General features: G+C 40.4%; 1 protein-coding gene across 1 annotated transcript in view; it reads left to right on the top strand.

Moving 5' to 3' along the window:
- LOC131240560 (starch synthase 3, chloroplastic/amyloplastic) overlaps positions 1-20,178 on the top strand; it is a 70,758-nt gene that overhangs the window by 15,523 nt on the left and 35,057 nt on the right. The window contains exons 6-7 of the mRNA XM_058238854.1: positions 7,800-7,975; positions 16,501-16,608. Of these exons, the coding sequence (XP_058094837.1) occupies positions 7,800-7,975; positions 16,501-16,608 (284 nt within the window). The remainder of the gene's footprint in view (positions 1-7,799; positions 7,976-16,500; positions 16,609-20,178) is intronic.

Raw genomic sequence — 20,178 nt, forward strand, 5'->3', positions numbered from 1 at the left:
AAGGATGGCTCCCAATCAACTTCTTGAGAGTGTTACGACAACGACGGAATGACGCTGCCGACAACGATGCAAATGCAACTGACGAAAATGACGGAAACGAGAGTAGAAACCACGATGCCGGAACAATGGATACAGGTATCGCGGAAAAAAGGGAAAACAATAGAAACAACAAAGAGGGGTAGAGATGTTGCGAGCTACCCAACACTCTTTGTTAGAGAATATCCACAAGGATGGCTCCCAATCAACTTCTTGAGAGTGTTTGGGCGTGCGGGTGCGGTAATGGACGTCATAATGCCTAGGGATCGAAACAATGGATATTAGAGAGGATTTGCGCTGAGTAGAATGAGAAGAACTATCCAGAGCGGTATAGATGCTACATGGAGAAAGCTTCGGAGGGAAAAAAATGCTGGTTCAAAGAGCGAGATACGGCCCAAAGCGAAAAGAAGCACATCAACCATCTTCATCATCCATGGAAAATCTGAAGTTTATAGATAACAACTCTCCACACCGACCTCCTAAACATTCTGGAATCTCCTTCAGAAATATGCTTATCAAACCGAAAGAGACAGAGAGGACCCATAACATCCAAACTCCCAAACACCGAAACAGAAAAGACAAGGGACGGAAGACGAAAGAGAAGAAAGAAAAATTAGACCCCACGGAATGAACAGAGTCGGAAAATGTTATACGAATTAATCAGGAAGTGTTTAACAACTCAAAAAAGGAACTGCAGGATACGGTTGTGGTGATAATGAAAGAAGGGACTTCCATTTCCCAAGTTCGATCCTGGATTGATAAGTGCTGCAATATCCGGCCAAAAATGTACATTATCAAACCCATAGGATATAACGAACTGTGGATCAGGGGGAGCCTGGGCCTTAATATGGACATTTTCGTCATGGAGGGAATGCTCCGTTGAGAAGGTTCGATTTGCTGCGTGAAGAGATGGAACGAATTTTCCATGTTCGGTGTGGAAGATGTATGGTTCCTTGTCTAGGTTATCCCTCTTGAACTATGGAACGATGAGTTCTTCCTCTCAGTGGCATCTCTTCTGGGCTCCTTCATCGAACTTGATCTGAAGACAAAACTTGGAGAGGAGATGGCTGTGATCAGGATTCGGGTCAGAAGAAAAAAGGGGACTCCTATGACCAACCAGATCAAGGTTCTCGTCGACAATAGAAGCATTGATTTGCTGCTGCAAGTGGAAACTGAAGGTAGCCCAACCCCGAGATGGGGTGATCTTTGGAGGTTAAAGGATCTTCCTCCTCCCCCTTCAACGAGTATCTCTGGGGCAGTGGAAGAAGATGATGCACGCTTTTGGTGCTCAAGGGGAGTACCAAACCACTTTCCAATCGCTCCAGCTGTAGTGAGTAATGTGAGCGTCAGTGGGCAAGTTTACTGAGAGACATGTGGCAACTTCTCAGAGGAAAGAGTCCCGAACCCCGAGGTCGACGATTCTCGTATCGATGAATCATCTATTCGCAGGGCGGTGATCGAGCTACGTAGGGCAATCATGTCATCGGTAACTGCAACGCACACTCCGAGCCTCCATGACGCATCACGTGTTGTTTTTGGGGACAATAGCGACAGCTTGGGAAAGCTCCTTACCTTGAACCAAGCTCCCGAATAGCCTATTCTGGCAACCTTGAGCCCAGACACAGATGATGGCTACCTCAGACGTCTCGACTCCCTTATCTCTCTATCCCCTCGATCTTAACCTTCCATTACTCCAAGCCATCACATATAATTAGAATCAAATCCCAAAGCCTCGCGCCATGAAAGATTTCCCGAACTCCCCAAAATTTCCTGGAAGTTTACCTCTTCTCATCCAAGCCAATCAATTGAGAGAGTCAATGGTCGATCAGGTGACTTTTAGCAATGAAGTCGTCCCTTTCGACTCATCTTCTCTGGGGAGCACAGGCGACGATGCTTCTTACTTGTGGTTGGAGATCCCGTCTTCTCCTGACTCTCACCCATCTACTCCTATCCCTTCCTCCTGTAGATGGTCAAATCAGAACCTTGTATCGCTGTTCCAGGACGATTTGGGAGAAGGAATCATTGAGGCAGAGCCGTTACAAGTTAGAATTGGAAAATCAGCTCATCAGGATAGCATTCTTGAAAAGAAGATGGAAGATGAAGAAGACGGCCAAAATTATCGATATGATTCAGAAGAAGAAGTGGATCAGAGATGCTATGGGACACGTAGGGAGATCCTTAGGAATGTCTTTTGGGGATTGCCAGGAAGACTATATGGCCTTATTTCAATGTGTTGAAGCTTGAGGAAGGCCTCTTTCTACAACGAAATCTCCCAGAAAACTTCTATCCAAATCATGTAGCAACAGAGAACTTCAGCGTTTAGCGATGAGTTCGGGAATGTCTGCTGGTCTCAGCTTTAAGGGAGGGCGCTAGGGTTATCGGGGCAGCTCTGTTTCCAAATGAAGATTATATCTTGGAATGTTAGGGGCGTGGGATCAAAACAGAAAAGAAGACTAATAAAGAATTCCTGCGGGAGATGCAATCCTCAAATTATCTGCCTTTAGGAAACAAAGGTGCAAAAGATCGACGATTGTCTGATGGGGACGGTTTGGAAGGCAAAGGATGCTAGATGGGTCACCCTCGATGCAGTGAGTAGTGTGGGCGGGATTCTGTTAGCTTGGAAATCCTCTCTATGGGCGCTTCAAAATAACTGGGTTGGGAAATTTTTAGTTTTGGCAATTCTGTAGGATACTTCTTTCGGCTCTTCTTTTCTTATTTGCTTTGTGTATGGTCCATCCACTGAAGCTCTCAGAAAGGATTTTTGGAACGAATTAAACGAGGTTAGACTGAGGTTTGTGGGCCCTTGCTGTTTTGTTGGAGACTTCAATGTGATCATATTTGCAGAAGAAAAATCTAACAGAACCAGAGTCAATTCAGCGATGAGAGCTTTTTCCTCCTGGATCGATGGTCATAATCTGGTGGATCTCCCCTTGCTCGGCTCCAGATATACTTGGACCAATGGGAGGTTGAATCCAATTATATCTAGATTGGATAGATTTTTAGTTTCTCCTGAATGGTTGGATCTATTCCCCGCTATATCTCAGTCAGTTCTTCCGAGAACTACCTCTGACCATTGGCCTGTGCTTCTCTCAATCGAGGAGTCTAATTGGGGTCCGAAACCTTTTCGGTTCGACATTTCATGGTTTAAAATTTCGGGTTTTCATAAGATGATCTCTGATTGGTGGGCTGCTTTTCAGGTAAAAGGCTTTGCAGGTTACAGGCTCTGCTCCAAACTTAGACTCTTGAAAGAAAAATTAAAGCAGTGTCATCAATCGGTATAGTGCAACGAGGAAGCAGAAATGGATTCAATTCTTTTTGAGCTGCTTCTGCTAGATGCCCATGCAGAAGATAGCCTAATGTCGTCCGCCACTCTAGCCAGGAGAATTCAACTCATTCAAACTCTATCCAATAGAATTCTCCAAAAGGAGATCTCTTGGAAGCAAAAATCTCGTACGAAATGGTTAAAAGAAGGGGACGAGCACAAAATATTTTCACTCCATAGCCAGTATGCATGCTAGAGCAAACAAGATCATCAGTATCATCGTTAATGATATACTAATTGAAGAGAAAGATATAATTGTGGGTGAGGTTGTTTCCTATTTCAAATGCCTGCTTCAAAACAGAGCTTGGGACAGACCTCGTCTGGATCACCTACAGGTAGACAAAATTTTTGAAGTTGATGTTTCTATCCTTGAAGCCCCTTTCTTTGTCGAAGAAGTAAAAATGGCAGTCGGTTCTTTAGGTGGGGATAAGGCTCCTGGTCCAGATGGGTAACCTATCCTATTTTTCCAGAATTTTTGGGAGATTATTCAAGAGGATGTCATGGACTTCTTCAAGGAATTTCATGAAAGAGGGAGATTATCTAAAGGTCTTGGGGCTTCTTTTATTGCTTTAATCCCTAAATTTTCGGGTGCGGCTGCCTTCGGCAAGTTCAGACCGCTTAGTTTGATAGGGGGTCCTTATAAAATTCTGGCGAAAGTTTTGGCCTCTCGTTTGAAGAAGGTTATAGGTTTGATCATTTCCTCTAATCAGTGTGCGTTTATCCCGGGTAGACAGATAATTGACTGTGCACTTATTGCAAATGAATGTCTGCATTCCACCCATATATCCGGGTTGAAAAGCATTTTCTGTAGTTTGGACATCGAAAAGGCCTATGATCATGTGGACTGGGGTTTCTTGCAATATATGTTGAAGCAGATGGGTTTTTGTGATAAATGGAGAAGGTGGATAGGCGAGTGTATCGGTTCAGCAAATTTCTCCGTTTTTCTGAATGGATCCCCGAAAGGTTTTTTCAGAAGTTCAAGAGGATTAAGGCAAGGTGACCCTTTACCTTTATCCCCTTTCCTTTTTCTCATAGTAGGAGAAGCCCTATCCAGGATGTTACACAAAGGTCAAGATGCAGGTATTCTAAACGGCATTCGTGTGAAAGGTATGCAAACTTTGATAACTCATGTGCAGTTTGCGGACAACATCCTGATTTTGTCTGACGCTAATCTGGACAAGGTGTATAATTTACGCACAACGGTATGTTGCTTTGAGGTCGTGTTTGGCTTGAGAGTTAATATGGCAAAGTCTAAGCTGTTTGGGGTCAACATAGAGAAAGAAGAGGTCAGTGAGTTTGTGGGTCTTTTCGGTTGCTCTTCGGCTTCCTTCCCGACTACTTACGTTGGTCTTCCATTGTGCATTGGTCTGCCTCCAAAGTCTTTATGGGATAGTCATTCATAGGTTCGAGAAATATCTTGCTAGATGGAAATGCCGCTATCTCTCGCTTAGAGGCCACTTAACCCTCATCAAGGCTGCCCTTTCAACTTACCTCTGTATTTTATGTCCTTGTATGGGTGTTCGGTCTCAGTTTTGGTCTCCTTAGACAAACTTAGACGTGACTTCCTATGGCATGGAAAGGAGGATAAGAAGAGATTTCACCTTGTTGATTGGAATCAGGTTTGTAAGCATATACAAGAAGGGGGAGCTGGTATAAAAGATTTAAAGATGATGAATCGGGCTCTGTTAAGAAAGTGGACTTGGAGATTAGGAACGGAAGATGGAAATCTTTGGAACAAGATCATCAAAAGCAAGTACGGTACCTCAGCAGGTGGCTGGTGGACAAAAGACTCTTCCTCATACCGGGCCTCGGCTATTTGGAGGGGTATTCTCCATTTGAAAAAAGAGGTTATCAAAGGTGTTGGGTTTGAGCTTGGCAAGGGAGATAGAATCCAAATTTGGAAAGATTCTTGGTTGGGAGAAACGCCCCTTAAAGATAGATTTCCGAACATATTTCGACTGACCCCGAATCAAGACATTTTTGTAGCCGATTGCTATTCGGTTACGGACGGGAAGACAGACTGGAATCAGCTGTGCAGAAGGAATCTTGAGGACTGGGAGATAACCGAATTCGGGCTTCTGCTGGACCACATCTATAAATCTGATCCAAATCAGTTGAATGCAGATAGGATCTTATGGAGATTGGACAAATCATCCATCTTTACAGTCAAATCGTGCTATAAGCTGATCCATTCTTACCACAGGCCTTCAGAAGATAACCCCTCTCACCCTATTTGGAAGTACTCGGCCCCTCCTAAGATAGTGGCTTTTGGGTGACTGGTTGGAAAAAAGAAAATTCTGACGATTGACAATTTGAGGAAAAGAGGGATGGTCTTAACTAATATCTGTTTATGTTGCATGGGGGAAGAAGAATTGGTCGATAACCTTCTCGTCCATTGTCCGTTTATTGCAAGCATTTGGGCAGATTTTACTTCTCGCTTCAGCATTAATTGGTGCCTTCTGGAATCAGCGGACCTCCTTCTGAAAGCTTGGCACGGGATTAGGATAGGAAAAAAACAAGACCCAAATATGGAGAATGGTGATTCTTGCAATCTGGTGGTCCGTTTGGGAAGAAAGAAATGGTAGATGTTTCAGGAATGATTCTAATTCTGCGGTCGTGGTAGCTTACAAAGCTAAGCGTTTGCTGATAGAATGGGCTGTTCGGATTTTGATTTTCTTTTTCTAGGAGTTTAGTTTCTTTCCGCCTTCTCAGCGGAAATTTGTTTCCTGTTTTTTTCCTGTACTTTTTCTCTATTTAATATATATCTCGTTATCTTTCCAAAAAAAAAAAAAAAAGGTTATCAGAGATTTATTGGTGCTGCACAATTTATGCGTGCTAAATGTGTGAGGTTTCAAAGTATTATTGAAGTTTACTTCCTGTTAGTTTGAATAAAAAATGGATTTGCTATTCATTGTTGTCATACTGAAGTTGGTCCAGTCCTTTTGTTTCTCCCTTCAAGCCTAAAGGAGGGACAGCGATACTGTGAATACGAGGTGCGTGTGGTTTTATGGGGCCTCTCCAAAGGTAGCGGCATTCAGATGGCTAGTTTGGCAGAGAAAATAGTCTTGACAGTGGACAATCTTCAGAAATGATCGATGGCGATTCCTGATTCCTAATGTTTGTCTGATGTGCATCAGTGCATGACAGACGCCGAATCGGTCGATCACCTATTTATCCATTATGGGTATGTGTGGCTTTGTAACGAGTTTTAACATCAATTGGACAATGTCGTGCTCAGTTGGAGGGTTGTTTTTGGCTTGGCAACGAGTGTATTTCCAGAAGCAGGATCAGGCTCTTTGGAGATTATGTTTGTTGGCTGGGCTTAGGGCCTTATGGGATGAAAGGAATGAGCGATGCTTTCAAAACAGATGCAATAACGTGGAATGGGTTATTAGAAGAGCGATGCTCTATCTATGTTATGGAATGGGCTTCCTGTATGGATGTTTTGAAAGATTGTTCTTTTCCTTTTTAGGCTTGTATTTTTTGTGTCATTTTGGTGCTTTCTAATAAAATTTTCCGTTACCTCTAAAAATAAAAGTAGTGTCCCTTATATTGGTGTCTACCAATTAAAAAAAAAATAAAATCCTATTTACCTTATGAGTAGGGATAAAGTTTTCATATTTTTAGGTTGTTCCATAAGATGATCAAAGCACAACTTGGTATGAAAAGTGAAATTATGAGATAGGACAGTGGGTTAGAATCTCCCGCCAACAATCTTTGCTGTTTCTCGGGGAAACATTTCTGGACCTTGATGCACCTTTACATATACGCCAAAACAAAACAAAGTATCGGAAAGGAAGTACTGTAGTTTCTTAGAGGTTCTTCAGGCCTCATATTCTAGTAAAATCTTGGTGCAGTCTAAGTTAATTGAATATTAGGATGTTGCTTTGGCATTTCCTTAAAAAAGATCTGTTTTATTTTTTCCATGATGGTTATGGTTTCTAAGGTTGTCCAAATTTCTGAAGTTTACTCTTGGAATAAATGTTGAACATTTGAATTTTATCGTGAAGTAAAGATGGAACCATCTAAGTCATTGTAAGTTTTGATATGAAAGGAATGGCATCCCATTTGACCTGGCAATTATGCTTTTCCAAGTTTTGATTCTTGCTTTTCGTAGTGTTTTTCTCTGCAGTTTCTGTATATTAACATCATTTATTTGTTTCATTGCTCATCGTGTGCTGTAAATGTATTCTTCTTCCCATGGTGTATATATCTATAGTGGCATATCTTTAATCTCCTTAGCTGTGTCAGGATTCTTTATGTGAGAAAGCTTTATATGATATTATGGCTGCAATTCAAGTTAAAGTGAACCATGTTAAAGCATTTTTGGCATCATAATTGTAGGATAGCCATTTTCATTTGTTAATTTCGTCATGCCATATATTTCTATATGGTTTCTTATCTTACATGTGCTAAATGATGCTCTTGTCCATTTTTTCAGTCAAGGTTCCATTGGATGCGTACATGATGGATTTTGTTTTCTCTGAGAAGGAAGATGGTGGAATTTACGACAACAAAAATGGGATGGACTACCACATTCCTGTGGTTGGAGGAGTCAACAAGACGCCGCCAATGCATATTGTGCATGTTGCCGTTGAAATGGCACCCATTGCAAAGGTCAGTTTAGTCGTCACTCCTTTTTTTCAGAAGTCTGAATGTACAGCCTCATCCTACAATTTGCATGTGTACTTTTCAACCTTTTCCTACTATATCTATCTATGATGAGATCTATCTCTATCCATTTATCCACATATACATGCATAGTTATACTTTTAACCTTTATGTGATACCCTTGTAATGTTTCATACATTCATAAGATGTGTTCTATGCCACAAGGACATGACGCATTTTCTTATGCATGTCAACACTTGTTTGTCTTCACAAAACGAAGTAACTTTTTTATACCCACTTGTTGTTCCTTTTATTTTTAGGATATGTTATTACATATGAGTAATTGATTTTTAGGTTCTTACCATAACTTATTGTTGGGTTTTTTCATAATAAATAATTAGACTATATTATCAAATATTATTAGTTTAATTGTATTGGAATATTTAAGGGACAATAGTAGAAATGTTGTAGTAGTAGACAAAGATTTAAAGGATAAAGTCGTAGTTGTCAATGAAGTAATAGGCTTTTTATTAATCGTGTGTTGGGAGAGGAGATAATGAATGTCATTAGGGCACATGTGCCACAGGTAGGGTTAGAGGATAGAATTAAGAGACATTCTGGGAGGACATGGTCGGACTAATGCAAGGAATCCCAAATGGAGATAGGATGTTTGTAGGAGGAGACTTGTGTTTATTCGGGAATTGGGAAAAGATAGTAGAGGATATGAAAGGGTACATGAAGGACTTGGTTTTGGTAGAAGATATGGGATGGGGGATGCCATCCTTGATTTTACCATGGCATATGATTGAACTCTAGCAAAAAGATAGTAGAGGATATGAAAGGGTACATGAAGGACTTGGTTTTGGTAGAAGATATGGGATGGGGGATGCCATCCTTGATTTTACCATGGCATATGATTGAACTCTAGGAAACACACTTTAAAAAGAGCACATGGAAAAAGAAGAAACTGAGCACTTGGCGGAGCCTGTTGGTTATAAGGCAGGGACTTTTCCGGCATTTTAGCTGGGGTTCCTTCTATGTATTGGCAAACCGGCCAAGCACCTTTGGGATAGAGTGGTGGAAAGATTCGAGAGGAAGCTAGTGGGCTGAAAGGGACGCTATCTGTCTCTTGGTGGATGGTATCTGTCTCTTTGTGAGTGGATTACCCTCATTAAGGCAACTTTATTCAATAAGCCTCTATATTTCATGTCGCTCTATAGATGCCTAAAAGCAGTACTTCGTCATTTAGAGAAGCTTAGACGCGATTTTTGGTGGGGTGACTCAGTTGAAAAGAAAAGATTCCATCTGCTTGAGTGGTATGAGGTTTGCAAGCCCTATGATGAAAGTGGTGCTAACATCTGATCTTTGGACACTACAAATTTGGCTCTGTTGGGGAAAATGGTGGTGGCAGTTTGGGGTGGAGAGTGAGGCTCTTTGGAGAAAGGTCATTGTAAGCAAGTATGGATGCATGGCAGGGGGATGGTGGACTAGGAAGTCCTCTTTATACAAGGCATTGGGGGTTTGGAAAGGTATATATAATGTGAGGGCTGACTTCAAAGAGGGCGTGGCATTCTCATTGGGAAACAGGGGAAAGATCTACTTTTGGGAAGATATTTGGAGGAGTGATATGCTTCTTCATATCAGGAACCCGAAGATTGCTCGCATTGCCCCGGATTGGATGTCATGGTCAATAAGTGCTACGATATTGCTGTGGATTGGTGGTGCTGTCTTTGCCTTGTTGTCGGTATCTTCGGGATGACAAGGTTGAGGAGTACGTTGCTCTTTTGGATTGTCTGCATCTATGTTGGTCCTTAAAAGATGAAAATGACAGCTTGGTGTGGTGCAAGGATAACTAAGTGGTGGGTTGAGATTGAGGTGGTGAAGTTTATACGAGTGTTATTTATTAATAAATTAATGAAAGAAAGAAAGTGGGGTGTTAGGAAGAAGCTAAACTAATATGAAATAAGTTGGTCGAGTACGTTAGGAAAGTGGCAAAAGAAATTTTGAGTATATAGAGGGACAAACCACTTATATAAGGAAAATTGTGGTGGAATGATGAGGTTGAAAGTCCTTTGGCAAGAAATGGCCATGTTTCAAGGTCTAGTAAGGAAATTGGGAATTAGGAAAACTCATAAGAATATAGAAACAGCAAAAAGAACGCTAAGAAGGTAGTAACGGAGGGTTAACTTAAGGCTTATGATGATTTGTACAACACATTGGGACAAGAGAAGGTGAAAAAGATGTCTTCAAACTTGTAAAAATGACAGTAGTAGGGTAGGGCCTAGATCATGTGAGATGCATTAAGAGTAATGACCTAAGGGCATTGGTTAGTGACAATGAGATCAATGAAAGGTGGAGAAGCTATTTCCATAAATTGTTTAATGACAACCACTTTGAGGATAGAAGGAATCGCAAACTCATATGAGGTTGGAGACCATAGATACTTTCATAGGATTATGATATCGAAAGTGAACTAAGCTTTGAAAGATGAAGACATGATAGGAAATGCCCTAAGAAAAAATGGTATACCAACTAGGGTTTGGAACTGCACAAAGATAGTGATTTGTATTGATTGACAAAGTTGTTCAATAAGATTGTAAGATAAAAAAAAATGCTAGGCGAATGGAAGAAGAGCACTATGGTACCTATATGTAAGAATAAGGAGATGTACAAAGCTGCATTGATATCGTGGGATTAAACTTATGAGTCATATTAAGAAACTTTGGGAAAGAGCAATTGAGTAAAGATTAAGGCATCAGAAGAAATGTATCAAAACATAATTTTACTTGTACCAGGAACGTCAACCATTAAGGCTACTTTCCTACTTAAACAACTGCATGGAGAAATATAGGGGAAGGAGGAAGGATCTCCATGTTGACTTAAAGAGAGCATACGATAAGGAACCTAGAGAGATAATCTAGTGGATGTTGGGAAAGAAGGAACCTCAAGAGGATATATTGACATAATTATGGATACGTACAATGGAGTTGTAATAAATGTGAGGACGATTAGTGGAGACAAGTGAATTTCCAAATTCTTTAGGCTTACACTAGGGGTCGGCATTGAGTCTGTATATGTTCGCATTGGTTGTGGATGAGTTAATTAGGCTTTCCAGGAAGAGGTCCTGTAGTGTATTTGGAGTGCAGATGACATAGTTTTGATCGACGAGACGAGGGAGGGGTAAACAAAAAGCTAGAACTATGGAAGGATGCATCGGAATGTAAAGGTTTAAAAGATAGTCAGACTAAACAGAGCATATGGAATGCAATTTTAGTAACAATAGGAGTGGAGATGAGGAATTAGTTAATATTGCTAACCGAGAAGTATCCTAAAATTACCATTTTTGATATCTTGGGTCGATAATTCATGGGAGCTTAGAGATTGGGACAGATATTTATCATATAATTAGAGCTGGGTGGGCGAAGTGGATGTGTGCCTTTGAAGTTTTATGTGATCGCCACATACTAATCAATCTGAAGTTGTGGTTTTATAGGATAACTATAAGACCATCCATGCTTTGTGGGACATGATGTTGGGCAGTCAACCAACAACATGTTCATAGTCTGAGTGTCGCTGAGATGGATGAGTGGAAAGATGATGAAGGATAGAATTAGAAATGAATGCATTTGAGGGAACTTGGGAGTAACACCAATAAGTAATAAGATGGGGGAAAGTAGACTTAGATAATTTGGCCATTTGCTGCGGAGACCAAGAATTGCACTGGTTAGAAGTGAGTTGGTTCAAGTTGAAGGTTCCAAAGGGGAAGGCCTGAAATGATGTGGATGGCACCGATACCAATGATAATATCACTGATGCCAAGGATACTTCCGTAAAATGCTAGAAAATTGGAAAAAAATCATTGTTTTGGTGGGATCTCTGTTCTCAGGTGATTTCAACCACTTCTTTTTGTTTTTTGATTAGTTAAAGCTTGGATTTGGGGAGAAATCTTAACTTGAAGCAGAGATATCCATAGAAACTTCATTTTTTTTTTCTTCCAATGTTAGAATGGATTGCAATGTCTTTCTATGATTCTCATGCATTGATATGGATTTGTGGCAAATAAATCAAATTTGAGTGGGTGAATGGAGGAAATTGGGGAAATCCTAATTTTCTCCGCTTTTACCCCTCAAATCGAGAATGATTTTTTATTTTTATTTTATTTTTTATTACTTGCACTGTATGGTATTTGAATGATATAAACTCATTTTGGACATAATTGTATTGCTTTTGTCCAACAACACATGGTTTAGACCCCTATAAAATGGACACTTGTTGTGTTGTGTTGTGTTGTGTGTGTGTGTGTGTGTAGGGAAAAGGTACTATGTGCTCGACCGCATGTTGCCTTTCCATGAGGTCGAGTGCTGGCACTATGCTAGCGGTCTGATGGTGAAAGTTTCAAAAGAACGGTGAGATTTTATAGGGAGAAAGGTGAGATTTTATAGGAGTGGAGAAACAAAACTAGTGAAACCGGCTCTCTCACGTATATTTCCTATGAAAGCCTCCCGCATGAAGGTCCTGCCATAGAAACCTAGGTGGGGCCTACCGTGGGGTTTTTTGAGAAACCCGTCCATCCGTTTTTCCAGATCATTTAAGGAGTTGAGCCTAAAATTGAACCAAATCCAAATCTCAAGTTGATCATATCACAGGAAACAGTGGAAATAATGATTTCAACCATTGAAACCTTGCTAGGCCCCATAGTGATGTTTATTTGTCATCCACCATTAAAATCAAATATCAACTCGATCCGAAAATTTTGTTGCATACAAGAAGTTTTTAATGGTGGGCGTTGAATCCCTACCGTTTCCTGTAGTGTGTTCCACTTAGAATTTGGAACTACATTTTTAAACTCATCACCTAAAATGAATAGTACTAACGAATGGAATATATAATACATCCATCAAGATGGCCCCCACTCCTAGAAAGGCTTTAACCGTGGAGGCATTATCCCTACTGTTTCTTGTGGTGTGGTCCACTTGAGCTATCTTTGATATGCTTCAATTTTGAACTCTGTCCTAAAATGAGCTGGTAAAACGGATAGATGACATGGATTTTAAAGATCGAACCACGTGAATTAAAACCAAAGGGCAGTTGAGGATTTCTCCTGGGAGAAGCTCCTCAAAGCATGGTAATGGAGGTGGACAGGGATTGCGTCCTACCCCGCCCGAATGGTAATCCGTCCGGGTAGGGCTCTGTGGGGCCCATTGTGATGTGAGTGTTTATCCACATCGTTCGTCATTTTTCTCATATCATTTTAAGCTATAATCCAAAAAATGAGTCAGGTCCAAGGATCAAGTGGACCACAAGTTAGGGATTGAACGTCCACCATTAAAAACTTCTTGTGAGATGGAGAAGTTTCAGATCAATATGATATTTGTGTTTTCACTTCATCCACATCTACATGACCTTTCGAATAGGTTGGATGGTAAAAAAAAACATCATGGTGGCCCTTAGAAAGGTTTCAACGGTGGGTGTCATTATCACTGCAACTTCCTTTGGTGTGGTCGACTAGAGTTGTGGACCTGCTTCATTTTTAGGATCATACCTTAAAATGATTTGAGAAAAGCAATGAACGATGAGGATAAAACACTTACATCACGGGGATTACCGTCCGGGCGGGGGATTGCATCCTCTTTCTTTTGCGTTAGCGTGGAACGGGCAGAAACGGATTGGCTACTCCCCCTGCCACTAGCCCGGTGGTGGTGGTCGGTGCCCTATTGGCCCCACCATAATGTATGTGTTTCATCCATGTCGTTCATCCATTTTTACATATCATGTTATGACCTTGTCCCAAAAATGAAAGGGATATAAATCTCAGGTGGATCACACCACAGGAAAACAATAGTGATTGGATATCCACCATTAAAATCCTCCTAAGGCCCACTGTACTGTTTATTTGACATCCAATGTGTTGATTAGGTCATACAGACATAGATGATGTGAAAAAACAAATATCATCTTGATCCAAAACTTTTTTGGCTTCCAAAAAGTTTTCAATGGTCGACGTTCATTCAACACTGTTTCCTGTAATGTGGTCCACTTGAGATTGGGATATACCTTATTTTTGGTCTCATACCTGAAAATGATCTAGAAAAATAGATGGATGGCATGGATGAAACACATACATCATTGTGGGGCCCACAATGCACCGACCATCTGCCATTGGCTGGTGGCAGGGAGTAGCCAATCCGTTTCCGGAACGGGCCTATTTGACGGGAAGCAGATTCCGCAGTGAGTAACTCACTACCCTTAGCATACTGAGTAAACTCTGTGAGGTCCACCATGATTTATGTATCTGATCCGCTCCGTCAATCCATTTTACCATATAATTTTAGGGCTTGAGCCCGAAAATTAATCATATAGAATGTTCAAATGGACCACACCACATGAAACAGTTGAATTGAACGTCTACTGTTGAAAAATTCTTGGGGGCCACGGAAGTTTTGGATCAAGCTTATATTTGTTTTTCTCTTCATCCATGTCTGTATGATCTTATGAACAGATTGGATGACAAATAAACATCACCGTGGGGCCTAGCAAGATTTCAATGGTTGAAATCATTATTCCCACTGTTTCCTGTCATATGATCAACTTGAGACTTGAATTTGGTTCAATTTTAGGCTCAACCCCTAAATGATATGAAAAAACAGGTGGACGGGGTGAATTTCTCAAAAAAATCCCACGGTAGGCCCCACCTAGGTTTCTAGAGCAGTAGTACCTTCATGCTAAAGGCTTTTGCAGGAAATACACAGAGTTGTATTTTAATAACCGGTTTCATCGGTTTTGTTTCTCCACTCATCCTATAAAATCTCACCGTTGGTTTGGAATTTTCAACATCCAACCCCTAGTGTGTTGCCAGCACTCGACCTCATGGAAAGGTATGGTCGAGGGCATGGTACCTTTTCTCATATATATATATATATATGCAATATTTTGATTCTTGAATGTGTAAACATGTGTCTTTAGTATCTCCTGAAGTTTCATTGAAAACTTCCACCTTTTCCCCAACGTTTCCAAGTATCAATGATAGTATCAGCAATATTGATCCATGTTTCTGTGTCCCCAGTCATCGATACATGTAACAATATTGATACTTTGAACACTGAATTCACCCTAATCTGTCATGGAAGACCTTAATCTAGTCTAGAACCTCAATTGACTGAATCTTCACCCTTGATGTGGTCCAGATCTTGTATTCTGTATGTTTAGATAGGGCTTATCTTCAATCTGAACAGTTGGATGGGCCTGAGATGATGTCTGGACCATTGGGAGAGCCTGATCTGCGATCAGAACTCTTGATGGGCGTGACAGTACAATTAGCCATCAATAATGACTAAGTTGGGTCTCCGTCAAATGATTGGATGGCCTGGATCACAAAGGTAATGCTAACAAACACATGAGCTTCACTAGAAGTAATTCTAACATTTTATTCGATTAAGACCCCAAATATCTGGAGGTAGATTTATTGGTTAAAACAATAAAAAAAGAAATCTAGACAGAGATACCATTGTCTGTTGAAGTTCACTTCTATTTAATCAATAGTTCATGTTCAGGCTGGTTGATGTACCTGTCAGGAGTTGGAATCTCCTAATTGTGCTGGCCGTGCAGTAATTCTTGTCTGCTATTTCTCTTGCTTTGGGACCTTCTGTAGCTTTTGTATTGATTACCGTCACTACATTGTCAAGTCCTCTTTTCCCTCTAGTTTTGCATTTTTCATGATTATCATTCATTTTGGGATCTAGATATTCGTGGAAATTGATGTTTTAGAATCAGAACAGCAAAGACTAACTTCTCTATTATACGTAGACATTTGCTAATCCCATATGCTTGTGTGAGGCAGTCCATCTAACACACCACTACACATGCCAATGCAGCATAGAGGTTTGAGATCCAACCTGTCCATTGGGTGGGTCAGGCAGCGTAGATGGCATATCCCAAAAATCAGGCCACTTCACTGACTGGGTAGTCCATTTATGATGCAATGGTGGCTAAAGAAAACATGGTAAGTTTTCTAAACTGTCATTTTGGCCTACTTGCTGAGTGGACAAACCTGAGTTTTGGAACAGCATATCACATCGTGGGGCCCATAGACCATGTGTCACATTGGCACATATGATCTCATTTACATGGGTTGACTTGTACATGCCACAATGGATTGGCAAAAGTCTATATGTACAAACGTGTAGTAAATACCTGTATGTTATTTTGTAGTTTCTTCAAAAAAGCATGCTAACTACATCTCTACTCATTCTACACCTTAGGTGTAGTATAACTCCTAATCGAACTAGTTCCAGCTTACATGGTATGACATTCTGCATTTTATCTCCCTTGCTTCTAAATTATTTTTTAGCTACATTAATATTCTTGTGTGATTAATTATCTTGCTTTGTTGTAATTCTTCGGAGTTCAACTTTATTGTCTAAACATACTATATTCAAATACCGTGGATGCTTTTCAGGAGCATTTCAGATATTTTAAGGCCTGGAAAGTCTCTGTCACGATCATTAACCGTACCATTACCAACTGTATTGCAGGTGGGAGGTCTAGGAGATGTTGTGACAAGTCTTTCTCGTGCTGTTCAAGACTTGGGTCACAATGTTGAGATTATTCTTCCGAAGTATGATTGTATGAACCTTAGCAATGTAAGCATCCAATTGTTTTTGCTTCATAGCATTCCGAACATGCATGTTACTTGGTTGCTTGGATATGTTTATATGTTTCTTTACATGAGAAATGTCCTTCCATCTCTTGAAGAAAACATACTAACTGCAACATTAGTATTTTCCCGATGGTCCGATTGTCAGTGTCTAGATATATTATCACATCAGACTACAAGCTCTTCCATTCAAATTACATGAAACAGTGTGGAATTTCTCTAACTGCAACATTAGTATTTTCTCGATGGTCCAATTGTCATAGTGTCTAAATATATTACTACATCAGACTACAAGCTCTTCCATTCAAATTACATGAAACAGTCTGTGGAATTTCTCTAACTTTCAAGTTGATTTTCATGAAACCAGGGGCAAAACTTTAATATGATTTCAGATGAAGGCAGTTGTTCCTTGAATTGTAATTTTGTTGCTTCTCATTGGTCACTGGGCCATGTTGATGGTAACATCCTTTTCGGGTGACGTGTGTTACTCACATGCATGGGCAGTTGAGAATGACAGCTGGATTGCTTGCTGTCCTTATTAGTTATTACAAGTGTACTGGGTACACTATGCCATTCATTATTGATTGGCACTTTTTATACAGTCTTAGGAGCTGGGACTCTTTTCAGTCTGAGAGTTGAAGGCAAATAGCGAGTTGTGACTTTGGTAGCACTATGGTCCTGCAGGTTGCCAATCTATTGTTTAGGTACATTGAGTTGGTATAGTGGAACTCATTAGAATGAGTCTGGAGCATGTCATATTTCCACCAGCCAAAGAAATTTGATACAATCATGGGAAGGACCCAATTTTCATAAGAAAATACACATTCTTTTCTTGCCCTTTATGTGCCAGGTTTTACTTGCAGGAATTAAAAGTAATTTGTTCATCTTTCGAAAAACCCTGTTCCATTTAAAAATGTTTTTATGAAAAATGGGCATTAATATCTTCTTTCTTTCTTTTCTTTTTCAATTTTTTTTTTTTTGCTTTTTCATTTTTTCTTTTCTTCCCTTAATGATCCTATGGGTTGAATGAGTAAAAAAATAATTCTTCTCAATTACTAATTAGTTTTAGGTTTCTACTTATGATTTTCCCATTTGCGGGGTGAGAAATCTTTATTCTGGAAAATCAGTTTCTTCATATTGTTTTCTAAATATCTGAGGTTGGTGCAAAGAAGCACCTTATTCGGGGTTGGGTGCTTAGTGTGTCCATTTGTGGAAGGTTGTGTGGGTGTCATTCTGAGGGCAAGTACAAGCCTCGAAGATGATCACCCATGACAATGCTTTTAAGGCCATTCCTTACCGGAAACTTGGTTCAACTGGATTAGTCAATTATGTGGTTCTTAGTTTCACGAACCTTCTAGAGTTTCACGAACCTTCTAGTTGTATGATTCTTCCAACTAGGTGTGGTCCTGCTTCGAAGCATGCTTCATACTCATGTTGCCACTTCTGCTTCCTAGCTGTTTAACTTTATAGCTGCTAAGATTTTGAAACAGGTGCATCCCCGCTCTCGCCCCTGAATTTATTGCCACTTTACTTCACGCTTCTTGCAATTATATTTCTGACTAGGTACTGCTCCTTTGTCGAATCACAGTTCAGACAGGCTCCAACTTCTGCTCCTGCATCAGTACCTCATACTTGCTATCATTTTGAAACAGACACTTCCTGTCTACCACACCCAAATCCCTTGCTGGTTACCTTAGTGCTTTGTGCAACTATAAACCAAACTATGGAACTTTCTGAATAAACTGAACTGTGTAATGTGTGTGTATATTAGGTGCATTTACATCACAGACACATTATAGAGTCAGCCTTTGATAACCGAAGCCAAGTTTGCATCTATAATATTCCAGAATAACTTGATTATGGAATATACAACACATTAGGCAAAATGGAAGTGATGAAGGTTCACGCAAGGTCTTGTAAGATACATTTGATTGTTTGAGGGAATCTCTTCTTTTGTATTTAGTTCAACATCATCATGGTCTTGTCCCAGCTATTTGGGGTTGGGTTTATGAATCATGTTTCACCACTTATTCTGATGCAGGACAACTAATCACTTGCTCTAAAAGCTTGAATTGATAGAGCATGGCGAATCAATCCCCTTATCTCATAGCCCAGGCTCCACATTCATGGGTTAGGTCCTCGGCCGAACCCTTCTTGTGGGCCCCAAATCCATGGGTTCCGTCCCCTCGTGGGCCCCAAATCACATGGGTTCCGCCTCACACGAGCTACACTCCTCACATGGGCCCCAAATCACACGGGTTTCGCGGGCTGCCCACCCCGAGTGTGCCCCCCCACCATGTCAGCCTTTTCTCCATAAATTTTTGTCCTTTATTGAGACTACTCTTAGGGGATGTTCAGTTGAAAGCAAGGTCAAGTCCCAGACAAGTACGGCTCATGCTGATCTGGAACAAGTTGTTTGGGCCTAGCTATGTTGGACTAACTATTTTCTTGTTGTTTATCCAGCACGTGGGGCATGTACCCATTTACAACTTGGTATATGTGTGTCATTCGAAAATGTACAGCAGCGTTTGTGGTACATGCATGCAGGACGCTTGAAGATGTAGTTGGCGCGTGGCACATGTAGTGCATGTAGGAATTAGCATATGTGGCATATGAAGGGCTCTTGAAGGTTTTGTGTCATGTTTGTGGCACTTGAAGATGGGCATTGGCACATTGGCACCTGTGCACATGGGGCATGTGTAGCATAACTGAATGAGTCAACTTATACTATAACAGGGATATTAATCCAAAGTTTTTGAGGAACAACAAGTCCTTGACAATGGGCAAAAAATGAGGACAAGTTGTTATCATTTTCTATGTTCCCTGCAAAAAACACTAGACAAATCATGGGCAAGTTGTCAGACTCGTACAAGTAGTCCGAGACTAAAACTTAGCCGGCAACCAAATGGCTCCTTAGGCTGCTTTGTAGGAACTCATTCTTAATTCTATCCTTCCAAGTCTTCCGGGGCATCCATGTCAACATCCTAGTCTCTGCAAAAGTCACATCTTCACTCACGTCGCCTTCTAACTGCCCAACACTCTAGCCCTTACAGCATAGCTGGACAAATAACTATCTTATAAGTCTGATAATGTTCTGAAAAACTAGTAAGATTCCATTCACTTGTCTTTTAGTGGTGGGACTCTGGAGACAATGTGTTTACAAGTTGTTGTTGCTTGCCATGCTCATTGAAGTCGTGCTGTTCAAATATTATATATTCGGAACTTACATCCAAAACTTATTTGTCCCCCTTTGTTTCTTGGTTCTCAGAGTCTAGATGATACTACCTGTTATTTAATTTTGTATGATCATATCAATTATGACACACTTCCATATCAATAAAGTCTTGTAGACGTTCATTCAAATCTTCTTAATTATATGGATTCTATTTTTGATTCTATCATTGTAATTCTTAATTGAATTGTCGATTGATGCATGTACATGTACTATAGGTGAACCAGTTGACCCTTATTAAAAAACAAAACCCTTAAATGTTTGATAAACCCATTTTTTTCTATAACTTCTTTAGGTGCAGTTCTATATTTATTCCTTGTTAGA

The sequence above is a fragment of the Magnolia sinica genome, chromosome 1 (assembly GCF_029962835.1).
Source record: "Magnolia sinica isolate HGM2019 chromosome 1, MsV1, whole genome shotgun sequence".
Lineage (NCBI taxonomy): Eukaryota > Viridiplantae > Streptophyta > Magnoliopsida > Magnoliales > Magnoliaceae > Magnolia > Magnolia sinica.